This window comes from Ambystoma mexicanum, chromosome 9, assembly GCF_040938575.1.
Source record: "Ambystoma mexicanum isolate Mex_15411 chromosome 9, UKY_AmexF1_1, whole genome shotgun sequence".
In the NCBI taxonomy this organism is placed as follows: domain Eukaryota; kingdom Metazoa; phylum Chordata; class Amphibia; order Caudata; family Ambystomatidae; genus Ambystoma; species Ambystoma mexicanum.
The window spans coordinates 28904207-28924492 of NC_090931.1; the positions used below are offsets into that span (position 1 = coordinate 28904207).

Below are 20286 nucleotides of genomic sequence, written 5' to 3' on the forward strand. Positions count from 1 at the left end.
ACAGAGCTGAACATCACAGCACCAGAGACCGAGCTCAACATCACAGCACCAGAGAAAGAGCTGAACAGAATAGCACCAAAGATCAAGCTCATCATGACAGCCCTAGAGACCAGGCTGGGCTTCACAGCACCAGAGACCGAGCTCAACATCACAGCACCAGAGACCGAGCTCAACATCAAAGCACCAGAGATCGAGCTGAACATCAAAGCACCCGAGACCGAGCTGAACATCACAGCACCAGAGACCGAGCTGAACAACACAGCACCAGAGACTGAGCTGAACAACACAGCACCAGAGACCGAGCAGAACATCACAGAACCAGAGACCGATTTGAACATCACAGCACCAGAGACCTAACTCAACGTCACAGCACCAGAGACCGAGCTGAACAACACAGCACCAGAGACCGAGCTGAACATCACAGTACCCGAAACAGAACTGACCAGAACAGCACCAAAGACCGAGCTCAACATCACAGCACCAGAGACAGAGCTGAACAAGACAGCACCAAAGATCAAGCTCATCATGACAGCCCTAGAGACCAGGTTGTACATCACAGCACCAGAGACCGAGCTCAAGGTAACAGCACCAAATACCAAGCTCAACGTCACAGCACCAGAGACAGAGCGGAACATCACAGCACCAGAGACCGAGCTCAACATCACAGCACCAGAGACAGAGCTCAACATCATAGCACCAAAGACCGAGCTGAACATCACAGCACCAAAGACCGAGCTCAACATCACAGCACCAGAGACAGAGCTGAACATCACAGCACCAAAGCCGAGCTCAACATGAAAGCACCAGAGACAGAGCTAAGCAGAACAGCACCAAAGACCGAGCTCAACATCACAGTACCAGAGACTGAGCTGAACATCACAGCACCAAAGACCGAGCTCAACATCACAGCACCAGAGACAGAGCTGAACATCAAAGCACCAGAGACCGAGCTCAACATCACAGCACCAGAGACAGAGCTGAACATCACAGCACCAAAGCCGAGCTCAACATCAAAGCACCAGAGACAGAGCTGAGCAGAACAGCACCAAAGACCGAGCTCAACGTCACAGCATCAGAGACCGAGCTCAACATCACAGCACAAGAGATCGAGCTGAACATCATAGCACCGGAGACTGAGTTGAACATCACAGCACCTGAGACCGAGCTCAACGTCACAGCACCAGAGACCGAGCTCAACATCACAGCACCAGAGACCGAGCTGAACATCACAGCACCGGAGACTGAGACGAACATCACATCACCAGAGACCGAGCTCAACGTCACAACACCAGAGACCAAGCTGAACATCACAGCACCAGAGACCAAGCTCAACATCACAGCACCAGAGACCGAGCTAAACATCGCAGCACCAAAGACCAAGGTGAACATCACAGCACCAGAGACCGAGCTCAACATCACAGTACCCGAAACAGAACTGACCAGAACAGCACCAAAGACCAAGCTCAACATCACAGCACCAGAGACAGAGCTGAACAAGACAGCACCAAAGATCAAGCTCATCATGACAGCCCTAGAGACCAGGCTGTACATCACAGCACCAGAGACCGAGCTCAAGGTAACAGCACCAAATACCAAGCTCAACGTCACAGCACCAGAGACAGAGCAGAACATCACAGCACCAGAGACTGAGCTCAACATCACAGCATAAGAGACAGAGCTCAACATCATAGCACCAAAGACCGAGCTGAACATCACAGCACCAAAGACCGAGCTCAACATCACAGCACCAGAGACAGAGCTGAACATCACAGCACCAAAGCCGAGCTCAACATGAAAGCACCAGAGACAGAGCTAAGCAGAACAGCACCAAAGACCGAGCTCAACATCACAGTACCAGAGACTGAGCTGAACATCACAGCACCAAAGACCGAGCTCAACATCACAGCACCAGAGACAGAGCTGAACATCACAGCACCAGAGACCGAGCTCAACATCACAGCACCAGAGAAAGAGCTGAACAGAATAGCACCAAAGATCAAGCTCATCATGACAGCCCTAGAGACCAGGCTGGGCTTCACAGCACCAGAGACCGAGCTCAACATCACAGCACCAGAGACCGAGCTTAACATCAAAGCACCAGAGATCGAGCTGAACATCAAAGCACCCGAGACCGAGCTGAACATCGCAGCACCAGAGACCGAGCTGACCAACACAGCACCAGAGACCGAGCTTAACATCACAGCACCAGAGACCGAGCAGAACATCACAGAACCAGATACCGATTTGAACATCACAGCACCAGAGACCTAACTCAACGTCACAGCACCAGAGACCGAGCTGAACAACACAGCACCAGAGACCGAGCTGAACAACACAGCACCAGAGACCGAGCTGAACATCACAGCACCGGAGACTGAGATGAACATCACAGCAGCAGAGACCGAGCTGAACAACACAGCAGCAGAGACCGAGCTGAACATCACAGCACCAGAGACCGAGCTGAACATCACAGCACCAGAGACCGAACTGAACATCACAGCACCAGAGACCGAGCTGAACATCACAGCACCGGAGACCTACCTCAACGTCACAGAACCAGAGAATAAGTTGAACATCACAGCACCAGAGACCGAGCTCAACGTCACAGCACCAGAGACCGAGCTCAACGTCACAGCACCAGAGATCTAGCTGAACATCACAGCACCGGAGACCGAGTTGAACATCACAGCACCAGAGACTGAGCTGAACGTCACAGCACCAGAGACTGAGCTGAACATCACAGCACCGGAGAACGAGTGGAACATCACAGCACCAGAGACCGAGCTCAACGTCACAGCACCAGAGACCGAGCTCAACGTCACAGCACCAGAGATCGAGCTGAACATCACAGCACCAGAGACCGAGTTGAACATCACAGCACCAGAAACTGAGCTGAACGTCACAGCACCAGAGACCAAGGAGAACATCACAGCACCAAAGACCGAACTAAACGTCACAGCACCAGAGACCGAGCTCAACATCACAGGACCAGAGACAGAGCTGAACAGAACAGCACCAAAGACCGAGCTCAACATCACAGCAGCAGAGACAGAGCTGATCAGAACAGCAACAAAGACCGTGCTCAACATCACAGCACTAGAGACAGAGAGGAACAGAACAGCATGTAAGATCAAGCTCATTGTGACAGCCCTAGAGACCAGGCTGTACATCACAGCACCAGCGACCGAGCTGGACATCACAGCACCAGAGACCGAGCTCAAGGTCACTGCACCAAATACCAAGCTCAACATCACAGCACCAGAGACAGAGCTGAACAGAACAGCACCAAAGATCAAGCTAATCATGACAGCCCTAGAGACCAGGCTGTACATCACAGCACCAGAGACCGAGCTGGACATCACAGCACCAGAAACCGAGCTCAAGGTCACAGCACCAAATACCGAGCTCAACATCACAGCACCAGAGACAGAGCTCAACATCACAGCACCAAAGACCGAGCTCAACATCACAGCACCAGAGAAAGAGCTGAACATCACAGCACCAAAGCCGAGCTCAACATCACAGCACCAGAGACAGAGCTGAACAGAACAACACCAAAGACCTAGCTCAACATCACAGCACCAGAGACCGAGCACAAGAGACAAAGCTGAACATCACAGCACCAAATACTGAGCTCAACGTCACAGCACCAAATACCGAGCTCAACGTCACACCACCAGAGACAGAACTGAACATAACAGCACCAGAGATGGAGCTGAAGATTACAGCACCAAAGGTTGAGCTGCACCTCATAGCACTAGACACCGAGCTGAACATCACAGCATCAGAGACTGAGCTCAACATCACAGCACCAGAGACTGAGCTCAACATCACAGCACCAGAGACTGAGCTCAACATCACAGCACCAGAGACTGAGCTCAACATCACAGCACCAGAGAACGAGCAGAACAGCACAAAAGACCAAGCTCAACATCACAGCAACAGAGACCCAGCTGAACAGAACAGCACCAGAGATCGAGCTCAACGTTACAGCACCAAATACCAAGCTCAACGTCACACCACCAGAGACAGAACTGAACATAACAGCAGCAGAGATGGATCTGGCTGAGCTGCACCTCACAGCACCAAATACCGAGCTCAACATCACAGCACCAGAGACAGAGTTCAACATCACAGCACCAAAGACCGAGCATCAACATCACAGCACCAGAGACAGAGCTGAACATCACAGCACCAAAGCCGAGCTCAACATCACAGCACCAGAGACAGAGCTGAACAGAACAGCACCAAAGACCTAGCTCAACATCACAGCACCAGAGACTGAGCACAAGAGACAGAGCTGAACATCACAGCACCAAATACTAAGCTCAACGTCACAGCACCAAATACCGAGCTCAACGTCACACCACCAGAGACAGAACTGAACATAACAACACCAGAGATGGAGCTGAAGATTACAGCACCAAAGGTTGAGCTGCACCTCATAGCACTAGACACCGAGCTGAACATCACAGCATCAGAGACTGAGCTCAACATCACAGCACCAGAGACCGAGCTGAACATCACAGCACCAGAGACTGAGCTCAACATCACAGCACCAGAGACTGAGCTCAATATCACAGCACCAGAGACCGAGCTGAACATCACAGCACCAGAGACTGAGCTCAACATCACAGCACCAGAGACCGAACTGAACAGAACAGCACCAAAGACTGAGCTCAACATCACAGCACCAGAGACCGAACTGAACATCACAGCACCAGAGACCGAGCTCAACGTCAGAGCACCAAATACCGAGCTCAACGTCACACCACCAGATACAGAACTGAACATAACAGCACCAGAGACCGAGCTGAACATCACAGCACCAGAGACCAAGCTCAACATCACAGCACCAGAGACCGAGCTGAACATCGCAGCACCAAAGACCAAGGTGAACATCACAGCACCAGAGACCGAGCTCAACATCACAGCACCAGAGACAGAGCTCAACATCACAGCATCAGAGACCCAGCTGAACAGAACAGCACCAAAGACCGAGCTCAACGTCACAGCACCAGAGACTGAGCTCAACGTCACAGCACCAGAGATCGAGCTGAACATCATAGCACCGGAGACCGAGTTGAACGTCACAGCACCAGAGACCGAGCTCAACGTCAGAGCACCAAATACCGAGCTCAACATCACACCACCAGATACAGAACTGAACATAACAGCACCAGAGACCGAGCTGAACATCACAGCACAAGAGACCAAGCTCAACATCACAGCACCAGAGACCGAGCTGAACATCGCAGCACCAAAGACCAAGGTGAACATCACAGCACCAGAGACCGAGCTCAACATCACAGCACCAGAGACAGAGCTCAACATCACAGCATCAGAGACCCAGCTGAACAGAACAGCACCAAAGACCGAGCTCAACGTCACAGCACCAGAGACTGAGCTCAACGTCACAGCGCCAGAGATCAAGCTGAACATCATAGCACCGGAGACCGAGTTGAACGTCACAGCACCAGAGACCGAGCTCAACGTCACAGCACCAGAGACCGAGCTGAACATCACAGCACCAGAGACCAAGATGAACATCACAGCACCGTAGACTGAGCCGAACATCACAGCACCAGAGATCGAGCTCAACGTCACAGCACCCGAGACCGAGCTGAACATCACAGCACAAGAGACCAAGCTCAACATCGCAACACCAAAGACCAAGGTGAACATCACAGCACCAGAGACCGAGCTCAACATCAGAGCACCAGAGACAGAGCTGCCCAGGACAGCACCAAAGACCGAGCTCAACATCACAGCACCAGAGACAGAGCTGAACAGGACAGCACCAAAGATCAAGCTCATCATGACAGCCCTAGAGACCAGGCTGTACATCACAGCACCAGCGACCGAGCTGGACATCACAGCACCAGAGACCGAGCTTAAGGTAACAGCACCAAATACCGAGTTCAATGTCACAGCACCAGAGACAGAGCTGAACATCACAGCACCAGAGACAGAGCTCAACATCACAGCTCCAAAGACCGAGCTCAACATAACAGCACCAAAGACCGAGCTGAACATCACAGCACCAGAGACAGAGCTGAACATCACAGCATCATAGCCGAGCTGAACATCAAAGCACCAGAGACAGAGCTGAGCAGAAGAGCACCAAAGACCGAGGTCAACATCACAGTACCAGAGACCGAGCTGAACATCACAGCACCAAAGACCGAGCTGAACATCACAGCACCAGAGACCAAGCTGAACATCACAGCACCGGAGACCGAGCTGAACGTCAGAGCACCAGAGACCGAGCTCAACATCACAGCACCAGAGATCGAGCTGAACATCATAGCACCGGAGACCGAGTTGAACATCCCAGCACCAGACACCAGCTCAACGTCACAGCACCAGAGGCCAAGCTGAACAACACAGCACCAGAGACCGAGCTAAACATCACAGCACCGGAGACCAAGGTGAACATCGCAGCACCGGAGACCGAGTTGAATGTCACAGCACCAGAGACCGAGCTCAACGTCACAGCACCAGAGACCGAGCTGAACATCACAGCACCAGAGACCAAGCTCAACATCACAGCACCAGAGACCGAGCTGAACATCACAGCACCAGAGACTGAGCTCAACATCACAGCACCAGAGACCAAGCTGAACATCACAGCACCAGAGACCAAGCTCAACATCACAGCACCAGAGACTGAGCTGAACATCGCAGCACCAAAGACCAAGGTGAACATCACAGCCTCAGAGACCGAGCTCAACATCACAGCACCAGAAACAGAGCTGACCAGAAAAGCACCAAAGACCGAGCTCAACATCACAGCACCAGAGACAGAGCTGAACAGGACAGCACCAAAGATCAAGCTCATCATGACAGCCCTAGAGACCAGGCTGTACATCACAGCACTAGCGACCGAGCTGGACGTCACAGCACCAGAGACTGAGCTCAACATCACAGCACCAGAGACAGATCTCAACATCATAACACCAAAGACCGAGCTGAACATCACAGCACCAAAGCCGAGCTCAACATCAAAGCACCATAGACAGAGCTAAGCAGAACAGCACCAAAGACCGAGCTCAACATCACAGTACCAGAGACCGATCTGAACATCGAACAGCACCAAAGACCGAGCTCAACATCACAGCACCAGAGACAGAGCTCAACATCACAGCACCAGAGACCGAGCTCAACATCATAGCACCAGAGAAAGAGCTGAACAGAACAGCACCAAAGATCAAGCTCATCATGACAGCCCTAGAGAACAGGCTGGGCTTCACAGCACCAGAGACCGAGCTGAACATCACAGCACCAGAGACTGAGCTCAACATCACAGCACCAGAGATCGAGCTGAACATCAAAGCACCCGAGACCGAGCTGAACATCACAGCACCAGCGACCGAGCTGAACATCACAGCACCAGAGACTGAGCTGGACATCACAAAACCAGTGACCGAACTGAACATCTCACCACCAGAGACCGATTTGAATATCACAGCACCAGAGACCTAACTCAACGTCACAGCACAAGAGACCGAGCTGAACAACACAGAACAAGAGACCGAGCTGAACAACACAGCACCAGAGATCGAGCTCAACGTTACAGCACCAAACACCGAGCTCAACGTCACACCACCAGAGACAGAACTGAACATAACAGCACCAGAGATGGATCTGGCTGAGCTGCACCTCATAGCACTAGACACCGAGCTGAACATCACAGCATCAGAGACTGAGCTCAACATCACAGCACCAGAGACTGAGCTCAACATCACAGCACCAGAGACCGAGCTGAACATCACATCACCAGAGACTGAGCTCAACATCACAGCATCAGAGACCCAGCCGAATAGAACAGCACCAAAGACCGAGCTCAACGTCACAGCACCAGAGACTGAGCTCAACGTCACAGCACCAGAGATCAAGCTGAACATCATAGCACCGGAGACCGAGTTGAACGTCACAGCACCAGAGACCGAGCTCAACGTCACAGCACCAGAGACCGAGCTGAACATCACAGCACCAGAGACCGAGATGAACATCACAGCACCGGAGACTGAGCCGAACATCACAGCACCAGAGACCGAGCTCAACGTCACAGCACCCGAGACCGAGCTGAACATCACAGCACAAGAGACCAAGCTCAACATCACAGCACCAGAGACCGAGCTGAACATCGCAACACCAAAGACCAAGGTGAACATCACAGCACCAGAGACCGAGCTCAACATCAGAGCACCAGAGACCGAGCTGAACATCACAGCACCAGAGACTGAGCTCAACATCACAGCACCAGAGACCGAGCTGAACAGAACAGCACCAAAGACTGAGCTCAACATCACAGCACCAGAGACCGAACTGAACATCACAGCACCAGAGACCGAGCTCAACGTCAGAGCACCAAATACCGAGCTCAACGTCACACCACCAGATACAGAACTGAACATAACAGCACCAGAGACCGAGCTGAACATCACAGCACCAGAGACCAAGCTCAACATCACAGCACCAGAGACCGAGCTGAACATCGCAGCACCAAAGACCAAGGTGAACATCACAGCACCAGAGACCGAGCTCAACATCACAGCACCAGAGACAGAGCTCAACATCACAGCATCAGAGACCCAGCTGAACAGAACAGCACCAAAGACCGAGCTCAACGTCACAGCACCAGAGACTGAGCTCAACGTCACAGCACCAGAGATCGAGCTGAACATCATAGCACCGGAGACCGAGTTGAACGTCACAGCACCAGAGACCGAGCTCAACGTCAGAGCACCAAATACCGAGCTCAACATCACACCACCAGATACAGAACTGAACATAACAGCACCAGAGACCGAGCTGAACATCACAGCACCAGAGACCAAGCTCAACATCACAGCACCAGAGACCGAGCTGAACATCGCAGCACCAAAGACCAAGGTGAACATCACAGCACCAGAGACCGAGCTCAACATCACAGCACCAGAGACAGAGCTCAACATCACAGCATCAGAGACCCAGCTGAACAGAACAGCACCAAAGACCGAGCTCAACGTCACAGCACCAGAGACTGAGCTCAACGTCACAGCACCAGAGATCAAGCTGAACATCATAGCACCGGAGACCGAGTTGAACGTCACAGCACCAGAGACCGAGCTCAACGTCACAGCACCAGAGACCGAGCTGAACATCACAGCACCAGAGACCAAGATGAACATCACAGCACCGTAGACTGAGCCGAACATCACAGCACCAGAGATCGAGCTCAACGTCACAGCACCCGAGACCGAGCTGAACATCACAGCACAAGAGACCAAGCTCAACATCGCAACACCAAAGACCAAGGTGAACATCACAGCACCAGAGACCGAGCTCAACATCAGAGCACCAGAGACAGAGCTTCCCAGGACAGCACCAAAGACCGAGCTCAACATCACAGCACCAGAGACAGAGCTGAACAGGACAGCACCAAAGATCAAGCTCATCATGACAGCCCTAGAGACCAGTCTGTACATCACAGCACCAGCGACCGAGCTGGACATCACAGCACCAGAGACCGAGCTTAAGGTAACAGCACCAAATACCGAGTTCAATGTCACAGCACCAGAGACAGAGCTGAACATCACAGCACCAGAGACAGAGCTCAACATCACAGCTCCAAAGACCGAGCTGAACATAACAGCACCAAAGACCGAGCTGAACATCACAGCACCAGAGACAGAGCTGAACATCACAGCATCATAGCCGAGCTGAACATCAAAGCACCAGAGACAGAGCTGAGCAGAAGAGCACCAAAGACCGAGGTCAACATCACAGTACCAGAGACCGAGCTGAACATCACAGCACCAAAGACCGAGCTGAACATCACAGCACCAGAGACCAAGCTGAACATCACAGCACCGGAGACCGAGCTGAACGTCAGAGCACCAGAGACCGAGCTCAACATCACAGCACCAGAGATCGAGCTGAACATCATAGCACCGGAGACCGAGTTGAACATCCCAGCACCAGAGACCAGCTCAACGTCACAGCACCAGAGGCCAAGCTGAACAACACAGCACCAGAGACCGAGCTAAACATCACAGCACCGGAGACCAAGGTGAACATCGCAGCACCGGAGACCGAGTTGAATGTCACAGCACCAGAGACCGAGCTCAACGTCACAGCACCAGAGACCGAGCTGAACATCACAGCACCAGAGACCAAGCTCAACATCACAGCACCAGAGACCAAGCTCAACATCACAGCACCAGAGACCGAGCTGAACATCACAGCACCAGAGACTGAGCTCAACATCACAGCACCAGAGACCAAGCTGAACATCACAGCACCAGAGACCAAGCTCAACATCACAGCACCAGAGACTGAGCTGAACATCGCAGCACCAAAGACCAAGGTGAACATCACAGCACCAGAGACCGAGCTCAACATCACAGCACCAGAAACAGAGCTGACCAGAAAAGCACCAAAGACCGAGCTCAACATCACAGCACCAGAGACAGAGCTGAACAGGACAGCACCAAAGATCAAGCTCATCATGACAGCCCTAGAGACCAGGCTGTACATCACAGCACTAGCGACCGAGCTGGACGTCACAGCACCAGAGACTGAGCTCAAGGTAACAGCACCAAATAACAAGCTCAACGTCACAGCACCAGAGACAGAGCTGAACATCACAGCACCAGAGACTGAGCTCAACATCACAGCACCAGAGACAGAGCTCAACATCATAACACCAAAGACCGAGCTGAACATCACAGCACCAAAGCCGAGCTCAACATCAAAGCACCATAGACAGAGCTAAGCAGAACAGCACCAAAGACCGAGCTCAACATCACAGTACCAGAGACCGATCTGAACATCGAACAGCACCAAAGACCGAGCTCAACATCACAGCACCAGAGACAGAGCTGAACATCAAAGCACCCGAGACCGAGCTGAACATCACAGCACCAGCGACCGAGCTGAACATCACAGCACCAGAGACTGAGCTGGACATCACAAAACCAGTGACCGAGCTGAACATCTCAGCACCAGAGACCGATTTGAATATCACAGCACCAGAGACCTAACTCAACGTCACAGCACAAGAGACCGAGCTGAACAACACAGAACAAGAGACCGAGCTGAACAACACAGCACCAGAGATCGAGCTCAACGTTACAGCACCAAACACCGAGCTCAACGTCACACCACCAGAGACAGAACTGAACATAACAGCACCAGAGATGGATCTGGCTGAGCTGCACCTCATAGCACTAGACACCGAGCTGAACATCACAGCATCAGAGACTGAGCTCAACATCACAGCACCAGAGACTGAGCTCAACATCACAGCACCAGAGTCCGAGCTGAACATCACAGCACCAGAGACTGAGCTCAACATCACAGCATCAGAGACCCAGCTGAATAGAACAGCACCAAAGACCGAGCTCAACGTCGCAGCACCAGAGACTGAGCTCAACGTCACAGCACCAGAGATCAAGCTGAACATCATAGCACCGGAGACCGAGTTGAACGTCACAGCACCAGAGACCGAGCTCAACGTCACAGCACCAGAGACCGAGCTGAACATCACAGCACCAGAGACCGAGATGAACATCACAGCACCGGAGACTGAGCCGAACATCACAGCACCAGAGACCGAGCTCAACGTCACAGCACCCGAGACCGAGCTGAACATCACAGCACAAGAGACCAAGCTCAACATCACAGCACCAGAGACCGAGCTGAACATCGCAACACCAAAGACCAAGGTGAACATCACAGCACCAGAGACCGAGCTCAACATCAGAGCACCAGAGACAGAGCTGCCCAGAACAGCACCAAAGACCGAGCTCAACATCACAGCACCAGAGACAGAGCTGAACAGGACAGCACCAAAGATCAAGCTCATCATGACAGCCCTAGAGACCAGGCTGTACATCACAGCACCAGCGACCAAGCTGGACATCACAGCACCAGAGACCGAGCTTAAGGTAACAGCACCAAATACCGAGTTCAATGTCACAGCACCAGAGACAGAGCTGAACATCACAGCACCAGAGACAGAGCTCAACATCACAGCTCCAAAGACCGAGCTGAACATAACAGCACCAAAGACCGAGCTGAACAACACAGCACCAGAGACAGAGCTGAACATCACAGCATCAAAGCCGAGCTGAACATCAAAGCACCAGAGACAGAGCTGAGCAGAAGAGCACCAAAGACCGAGGTCAACATCACAGTACCAGAGACTGAGCTGAACATCACAGCACCAAAGACCGAGCTGAACATCACAGCACCAGAGACCAAGCTGAACATCACAGCACCGGAGACCGAGGTGAATGTCAGAGCACCAGAGACCGAGCTCAACATCACAGCACCAGAGATCGAGCTGAACATCATAGCACCGGAGACCGAGTTGAACATCGCAGCACCAGAGACCAGCTCAACGTCACAGCACCAGAGGCCAAGCTGAACAACACAGCACCAGAGACAGAGCTAAACATCACAGCACCGGAGACCGAGTTGAACATCGCAGCACCAGAGACCAGCTCAACGTCACAGCACCAGAGACCGAGCTCAATGTCACAGCCCCAGAGCTCGAGCTGAACATCATAGCACCGGAGACCGAGTTGAATGTCACAGCACCAGAGACCGAGCTCAACGTCACAGCACCAGAGACCGAGCTGAACATCACAGCACCAGAGACCAAGCTCAACATCACAGCACCAGAGACCGAGCTGAACATCACAGCACCAGAGACTGAGCTGAACATCACAGCACCAGAGACCGAGCTGAACATCACAGCACCAGAGACCGAGCTCAACGTCACAGCACCAGAGACCAAGCTGAACATCACAGCACCAGAGACCAAGCTCAACATCACAGCACCAGAGACCGAGCAGAACATCGCAGCACCAAAGACCAAGGTGAACATCACAGCACCAGAGACCGAGCTCAACATCACAGCCCCAGAATCAGAGCTGTCCAGAACAGCACCCAAGACCGTGCTCAACATCCCAGCACCAGAGACAGTGCTGAACAGGACAGCACCAAAAATCAAGCTCATCATGACAGCCCTAGAGACCAGGCTGTACATCACAGCACTAGCGACCGAGCTGGACATCACAGCACCAGAGACTGAGCTCAAGGTAACAGCACCAAATACCAAGCTCAACGTCACAGCACCAGAGACAGAGCTGAACATCACAGCACCAGAGACCGAGCTCAACATCACAGCACCAGAGACAGAGCTCAACATCATAACACCAAAGACCGAGCTGAACATCACAGAACCAAAGCCGAGCTCAACATCAAAGCACCATAGACAGAGCTAAGCAGAACGGCACCAAAGATCAAGCTCATTATGACAACCCTAGAGACCAGGCTGGGCTTCACAGCACCAGAGACCGAGCTGAACATCACAGCACCAGAGACCGAGCTCAACATCACAGCACCAGAGATCGAGCTGAACATCAAAGCACCCGAGACCGAGCTGAACATCACAGCACCAGAGACCGAGATGAACATCACAGCACCAGAGACCGAGCTGAACATCACAGCACCAGAGACTGAGCTGAACATCACAAAACCAGAGACCGAGCTGAACATCTCAGCACCAGAGACCGATTTGAACATCACAGCACCAGAGACCTAACTCAACGTCACAGCTCCAGAGACCGAGCTGAACAACACAGAACAAGAGACCGAGCTGAACAACACAGCACCAGAGATCGAGCTCAACGTTACAGCACCAAATGCCGAGCTCAACGTCACACCACCAGAGACAGAACTGAACATAACATCAGCAGAGATGGATCTGGCTGAGCTGCACCTCATAGCACTAGACAGCGAGCTGAACATCACAGCAACAGAGACTGAGCTCAACATCACAGCACCAGAGACCGAGCTGAATATCACAGCACCAGAGACTGAGCTCAACATCACAGCATCAGAGACCCAGCTGAACAGAACAGCACCAAAGACCGAGCTCAACGTCACAGCACCAGAGACTGAGCTCAACATCACAGCACCAGAGATCGAGCTGAACATCATAGCACCGGAGACAGAGTTGAACGTCACAGCACCCGAGACCGAGCTCAACGACACAGCACCAGAGACCGAGCTGAACATCACAGCACCAGAGAACGAGCTGAACATCAAAGCACCCGAGACCGAGCTGAACATCACAGCACCAGCGACCGAGCTGAACATCACAGCACCAGAGACCGAGCTGAACATCACAGCACCAGAGACTGAGCTGAACATCACAAAACCAGAGACCGAGCTGAACATCTCAGCACCAGAGACCGATTTGAACATCACAGCACCAGAGACCTAACTCAACGTCACAGCACCAGAGACCGAGCTGAACAACACAGAACAAGAGACCGAGCTGAACAACACAGCACCAAATACCGAGCTCAACGTCACACCACCAGAGACAGAACTGAACATAACAGCACCAGAGATGGATCTGGCTGAGCTGCACCTCATAGCACTAGACACCGAGCTGAACATCACAGCATCAGAGACTGAGCTCAACATCACAGCACCAGAGACTGAGCTCAACATCACAGCACCAGAGACCGAGCTGAACATCACAGCACCAGAGACTGAGCTCAACATCACAGCATCAGAGACCCAGCTGAAAAGAACAGCACCAAAGACCGAGCTCAACGTCACAGCACCAGAGACTGAGCTCAACATCACAGCACCAGAGATCGAGCTGAACATCATAGCACCGGAGACCGAGTTGAACGTCACAGCACCAGAGACCGAGCTCAACGTCACAGCACCAGAGACCGATCTGAACATCACAGCACCAGAGACCGAGATGAACATCACAGCACTGGAGACTGAGCCGAACATCACAGCACCAGAGACCGAGCTCAATGTCACAGCACCCGAGACCGAGCTGAACATCACAGCACAAGAGACCAAGCTCAACATCACAGCACCAGAGACCGAGCTGAACATCGCAACACCAAAGACCAAGGTGAACATCACAGCACCAGAGACCGAGCTCAACATCGGAGCACCAGAGACAGATCTGAACAGGACAGCACCAAAGATCAAGCTCATCATGACAGCCCTAGAGACCAGGCTGTACATCACAGCACCAGCGACCGAGCTGAACATCACAGCACCAAAGACCGAGATCAACATCACAGCACCAGAGACAGAGCTGAACATCACAGCACCAGAGACCGAGCTGAACATCACAGCACCAGAGAAAGAGCTGAACAGAACAGCACCAAAGATCAAGCTCATCATGACAGCCCTAGAGACCAGGCTGGGCTTCACAGCACCAGAGACCGAGCTGAACATCACAGCACCAGAGACTGAGCTCAACATCACAGCACCAGAGATCGAGCTGAACATCAAAGCACCCGAGACCGAGCTGAACATCACAGCACCAGCGACCGAGCTGAACATCACAGCACCAGAGACCGAGCTGAACATCACAGCACCAGAGACTGAGCTGAACATCACAAAACCAGAGACCGAGCTGAACATCTCAGCACCAGAGACCGATTTGAACATCACAGCACCAGAGACCTAACTCAACATCACAGCACCAGAGACCGAGCTGAACAACACAGAACAAGAGACCGAGCTGAACATCACAGCACCGGAGACCGAGCTCAACATCACAGCACCAGAGACCGAGCTGCACAACACAGCACCAGAGATTGAGCTCAACGTTACAGCACCAAATACCGAGCTCAACATCACACCACCAGAGACAGAACTTAACATAACAGCACCAGAGATGGATCTGGCTGAGCTGCACCTCATAGCACTAGACACCGAGCTGAACATCACAGCATCACAGACTGAGCTCAACATCACAGCACCAGAGACTGAGCTCAACATCACAGCACCAGAGACCGAGCTGAACATCACAGCACCAGAGACTGAGCTGAACATCACAGCATCAGCGTCCCAGCTGAACACAACAGCACCAAAGACCGAGCTCAACGTCACAGCACCAGAGACTGAGCTCAACATCACAGCACCAGAGATCGAGCTGAACATCATAGCACCGGAGACCGAGTTGAACGTCACAGCACCAGAGACCGAGCTCAAAGTCACAGCACCAGAGACCGAGCTGAACATCACAGCACCAGAGACCGAGATGAACATCACAGCACTGGAGACTGAGCCGAACATCACAGCACCAGAGACCGAGCTCAATGTCACAGCACCCGAGACCGAGCTGAACATCACAGCACAAGAGACCAAGCTCAACATCACAGCACCAGAGACCGAGCTGAACATCGCAACACCAAAGACCAAGGTGAACATCACAGCACCAGAGACCGAGCTCAACATCAGAGCACCAGAGACAGAGCTGCCCAGAACAGCACCAAAGATCGAGCTCAACATCTCAGCACCAGAGACAGAGCTGAACAGGACAGCACCAAAGATAAAGCTCATCATGACAGCCCTAGAGACCAGGCTGTACATCACAGCACCAGGGACCGAGCTGGACATCACAGCACCAGAGACGGAGCTTAAGGTAACAGCACCAAATACCGAATTCAATGTCACAGCACAAGAGACAGAGATGAACATCACAGCACCAGAGAAAGAGCTCAACATCACAGCACCAGAGACAGAGCTCAACATCACAGCTCCAAAGACCGAGCTGAACATCGCAACACCAAAGACCAAGGTGAACATCACAGGACCAGAGACCGAGCTCAACATCAGAGCACGAGAGACAGAGCTGCCCAGAACAGCACCAAAGATCGAGCTCAAAATCTCAGCACCAGAGACAGAGCTGAACAGGACAGCACCAAAGATCAAGCTCATCATGACAGCCCTAGAGACCAGGCTGGACATCACAGCACCAGAGACCGAGCTTTAGGTAACAGCACCAAATACCGAATTCAATGTCACAGCACTAGAGACAGAGCTGAACATCACAGCACCAGAGAAAGAGCTCAACATCACAGCTCCAAAGACCGAGCTGAACATAACAGCACCAAAGACCGAGCTGAACATCACAGCACCAGAGACAGAGCTGAACATCACAGCATCAAAGCCGAGCTGAACATCAAAGCACCAGAGACAGAGCTGAGCAGAAGAGCACCAAAGACCGAGGTCAACATCACAGTACCAGAGACCGAGCTGAACATCACAGCACCAAAGACCGAGCTGAACATCACAGCACCAGAGACCAAGCTGAACATCACAGCACCGGAGACCGAGCTCAACGTCAGAGCACCAGAGACCGAGCTCAACATCACAGCACCAGAGATTGAGCTGAACATCATAGCACCGGAAACCGAGATGAACATCGCAGCACCAGAGACCAGCTCAACGTCACAGCACCAGAGGCCGAGCTGAACAACACAGCACCAGAGGCCGAGCTAAACATCACAGCACCGGAGACCGAGTTGAACATTGCAGCACCAGAGACCAGCTCAACGTCACAGCACCAGAGACCGAGCTCAACGTCACAGCCCCAGAACTCGAGCTGAACATCATAGCACCGGAGACCGAGTTGAACGTCACAGCACCAGAGACCGAGCTCAACGTCACAGCACCAGAGACCGAGCTGAACATCACAGCACCAGGGACCGAGCTCAAAATCACAGCACCAGAGACCGAGCTGAACATCACAGCACCAGAGACCGAGCTCAACATCACAGCACTAGAGACCGAGCTGAACATCACAGCACCAGAGACCGAGCTCAACGTCACAGCACCAGAGACCGTGCTGAACATCACAGCACCAAAGACCAAGCTCAACATCACAGCACCAGAGACCGAGCTGAACATCGCAGCGCCAAAGACCGAGGTGAACATCACAGCACCAGAGACCGAGCTCAACATCACAGCACCAGAAACAGAGCTGACCAGAACAGCACCAAAGACTGAGCTCAACATCACAGCACCAGAGACAGAGCTGAATAGGACAGCACCAAAGATCAAGCTCATCATGACAGCCCTAGAGACCAGGCTGTACATCACAGCACTAGCGACCGAGCTGGACATCACAGCACCAGAGACCGAGCTCAAGGTAACAGCACCAAATACCAAGCTCAACGTCACAGCACCAGAGACAGAGCTGAACATCACAGCACCAGAGACCAAGCTCAACATCACAGCACCAGAGACAGAGCTCAACATCACAACACCAAAGACCGAGCTCAACATCACAGCACCAGAGACAGAGCTGAACATCACAGCACCAGAGACCGAGCTCAACATCACAGCACCAGAGAAAGAGCTGAACAGAACAGCACCAAAGATCAAGCTCATCATGACAGCCCTAGAGACCAGGCTGGGCTTCACAGCACCAGAGACCGAGCTGAACATCACAGCACCAGAGATCGAGCTGAACATCAAAGCACCCGAGACCGAGCTGAACATCACAGTACCAGCGACCGAGCTGAACATCACAGCACCAGAGACCGAGCTGAACATCAAAGCACCAGAGACCGAGCTGAACATCACAGAACCAGAGACCGAGCTGAACATCTCAGCACCAGAGACCGATTTGAACATCACAGCATCAGAGACCTAACTCAACATCACAGCACCAGAGACCGAGCTGAACAACACAGAACCAGAGACCGAGCTGAACATCACAGCACCGGAGACCGAGTTGAACATCACAACAGCAGAGACCGAGCTGAACAACACAGCACCAGAGACCGAGCTGGACATCACAGCACCAGAGACCGAGCTGAACATCACAGCACGAGAGACCGAACTGAACATCACAGCATCAGAGACCGAGCTGATCATCACAGCACCGGAGACCTAGCTCAAAGTCACAGCACCGGAGAACGAGTTGAACATCACAGCACCAGAGACCGAGCTCAACGTCACAGCACCAGAGACCGAGCTCAACGTCACGGCACCAGAGATCTAGCTGAACATCACAGCACCGGAGACCGAGTTGAACATCACAGCACCAGAGACCAAACTGAACATTACAGCACCAGAGACTGAGCTGAACATCACAGCACCTGAGATCTAGCTGAACATCACAGCACCGGAGACCGAGTTGAACATCACAGCACCAGAGACTGAGCTGAACGTCACAGTACCAGAGACCGAGGTGAACATAACAGCACCAAAGACCGAGCTCAACATCACAGCACCAGAGACCGAGCTGAACATCACAGCACCAGAGACCGAGCTCAACGTCACAGCACCAGAGACCGTGCTGAACATCACAGCACCAAAGACCAAGCTCAACATCACAGCACCAGAGACCGAGCTGAACATCGCAGCGCCAAAGACCGAGGTGAACATCACAGCACCAGAGACCAAGCTCAACATCACAGCACCAGAAACAGAGCTGACCAGAACAGCACCAAAGACTGAGCTCAACATCACAGCACCAGAGACAGAGCTGAATAGGACAGCACCAAAGATCAAGCTCATCATGACAGCCCTAGAGACCAGGCTGTACATCACAGCACTAGCGACCGAGCTGGACATCACAGCACCAGAGACCGAGCTCAAGGTAACAGCACCAAATACCAAGCTCAACGTCACAGCACCAGAGACAGAGCTGAACATCACAGCACCAGAGACCAAGCTCAACATCACAGCACCAGAGACAGAGCTCAACATCACAACACCAAAGACCGAGCTCAACATCACAGCACCAGAGACAGAGCTGAACATCACAGCACCAGAGGCCGAGCTCAACATCACAGCACCAGAGAAAGAGCTGATCAGAACAGCACCAAAGATCAAGCTCATCATGACAGCCCTAGAGACCAGGCTGGGCTTCACAGCACCAAAGACCGAGCTGAACATCACAGCACCAGAGACCGAGCTGAACATCACAGCACCAGAGATCGAGCTGAACATCAAAGCACCCGAGACCGAGCTGAACATCACAGTACCAGCGACCGAGCTGAACATCACAGCACCAGAGACCGAGCTGAACATCAAAGCACCAGAGACCGAGCTGAACATCACAGAACCAGAGACCGAGCTGAACATCTCAGCACCAGAGACCGATTTGAACATCACAGCATCAGAGACCTAACTCAACGTCACAGCACCAGAGACTGAGCTGAACAACACAGAACCAGAGACCGAGCTGAACATCACAGCACCGGAGACCGAGTTGAACATCACAACAGCAGAGACCGAGCTGAACAACACAGCACCAGAGACCGAGCTGGACATCACAGCACCAGAGACCGAGCTGAACATCACAGCACGAGAGACCGAACTGAACATCACAGCATCAGAGACAGAGCTGATCATCACAGCACCGGAGACCTAGCTCAAAGTCACAGCACCGGAGAACGAGTTGAACATCACAGCACCAGAGACCGAGCTCAACGTCACAGCACCAGA

At 52.6% G+C, this 20286-nt stretch overlaps 3 protein-coding genes across 3 annotated transcripts; all 3 read left to right on the top strand.

Annotated features, from left to right (window-relative positions):
* Positions 1-2379: 2379 nt before the first annotated feature.
* Positions 2380-3543, top strand: LOC138487235 (uncharacterized). Its single transcript, XM_069613871.1, has 2 exons — positions 2380-2601; positions 2650-3543. The coding sequence occupies exons 1-2, from the start codon at positions 2380-2382 to the stop codon at positions 3541-3543; spliced, it is 1116 nt and encodes a 371-aa protein (XP_069469972.1).
* A 4098-nt stretch (positions 3544-7641) lies between these two features.
* On the top strand, positions 7642-9189 carry LOC138487236 (uncharacterized). Its single transcript, XM_069613872.1, has one exon. It carries the CDS (start codon positions 7642-7644, stop codon positions 9187-9189), a length of 1548 nt encoding a protein of 515 aa, XP_069469973.1.
* Positions 9190-15718: 6529 nt separating this feature from the next.
* LOC138487238 (putative uncharacterized protein ENSP00000383309) lies at positions 15719-17301 on the top strand. Its single transcript, XM_069613873.1, has 2 exons — positions 15719-16785; positions 16854-17301. Exons 1-2 carry the CDS (start codon positions 15719-15721, stop codon positions 17299-17301), a joined length of 1515 nt encoding a protein of 504 aa, XP_069469974.1.
* Positions 17302-20286: the final 2985 nt, after the last annotated feature.

Excerpts from the sequence above, each read along its gene's own strand:
- LOC138487236 (XM_069613872.1), top strand. The coding sequence starts at position 7,642 with ATGGATCTGGCTGAGCTGCACCTCATAGCACTAGACACCGAGCTGAAC.
- LOC138487238 (XM_069613873.1), top strand. The coding sequence starts at position 15,719 with ATGGATCTGGCTGAGCTGCACCTCATAGCACTAGACACCGAGCTGAAC. Across the intron at positions 16,786-16,853 it reads ATGACAGCCCTAGAGACCAG|CACTAGAGACAGAGCTGAAC; the intron begins GCTGGACATCAC and ends TCAATGTCACAG.
- LOC138487235 (XM_069613871.1), top strand. The coding sequence starts at position 2,380 with ATGAACATCACAGCAGCAGAGACCGAGCTGAACAACACAGCAGCAGAG. Across the intron at positions 2,602-2,649 it reads CACCAGAGACCGAGCTCAAC|CTGAACATCACAGCACCGGA; the intron begins GTCACAGCACCA and ends CCAGAGATCTAG.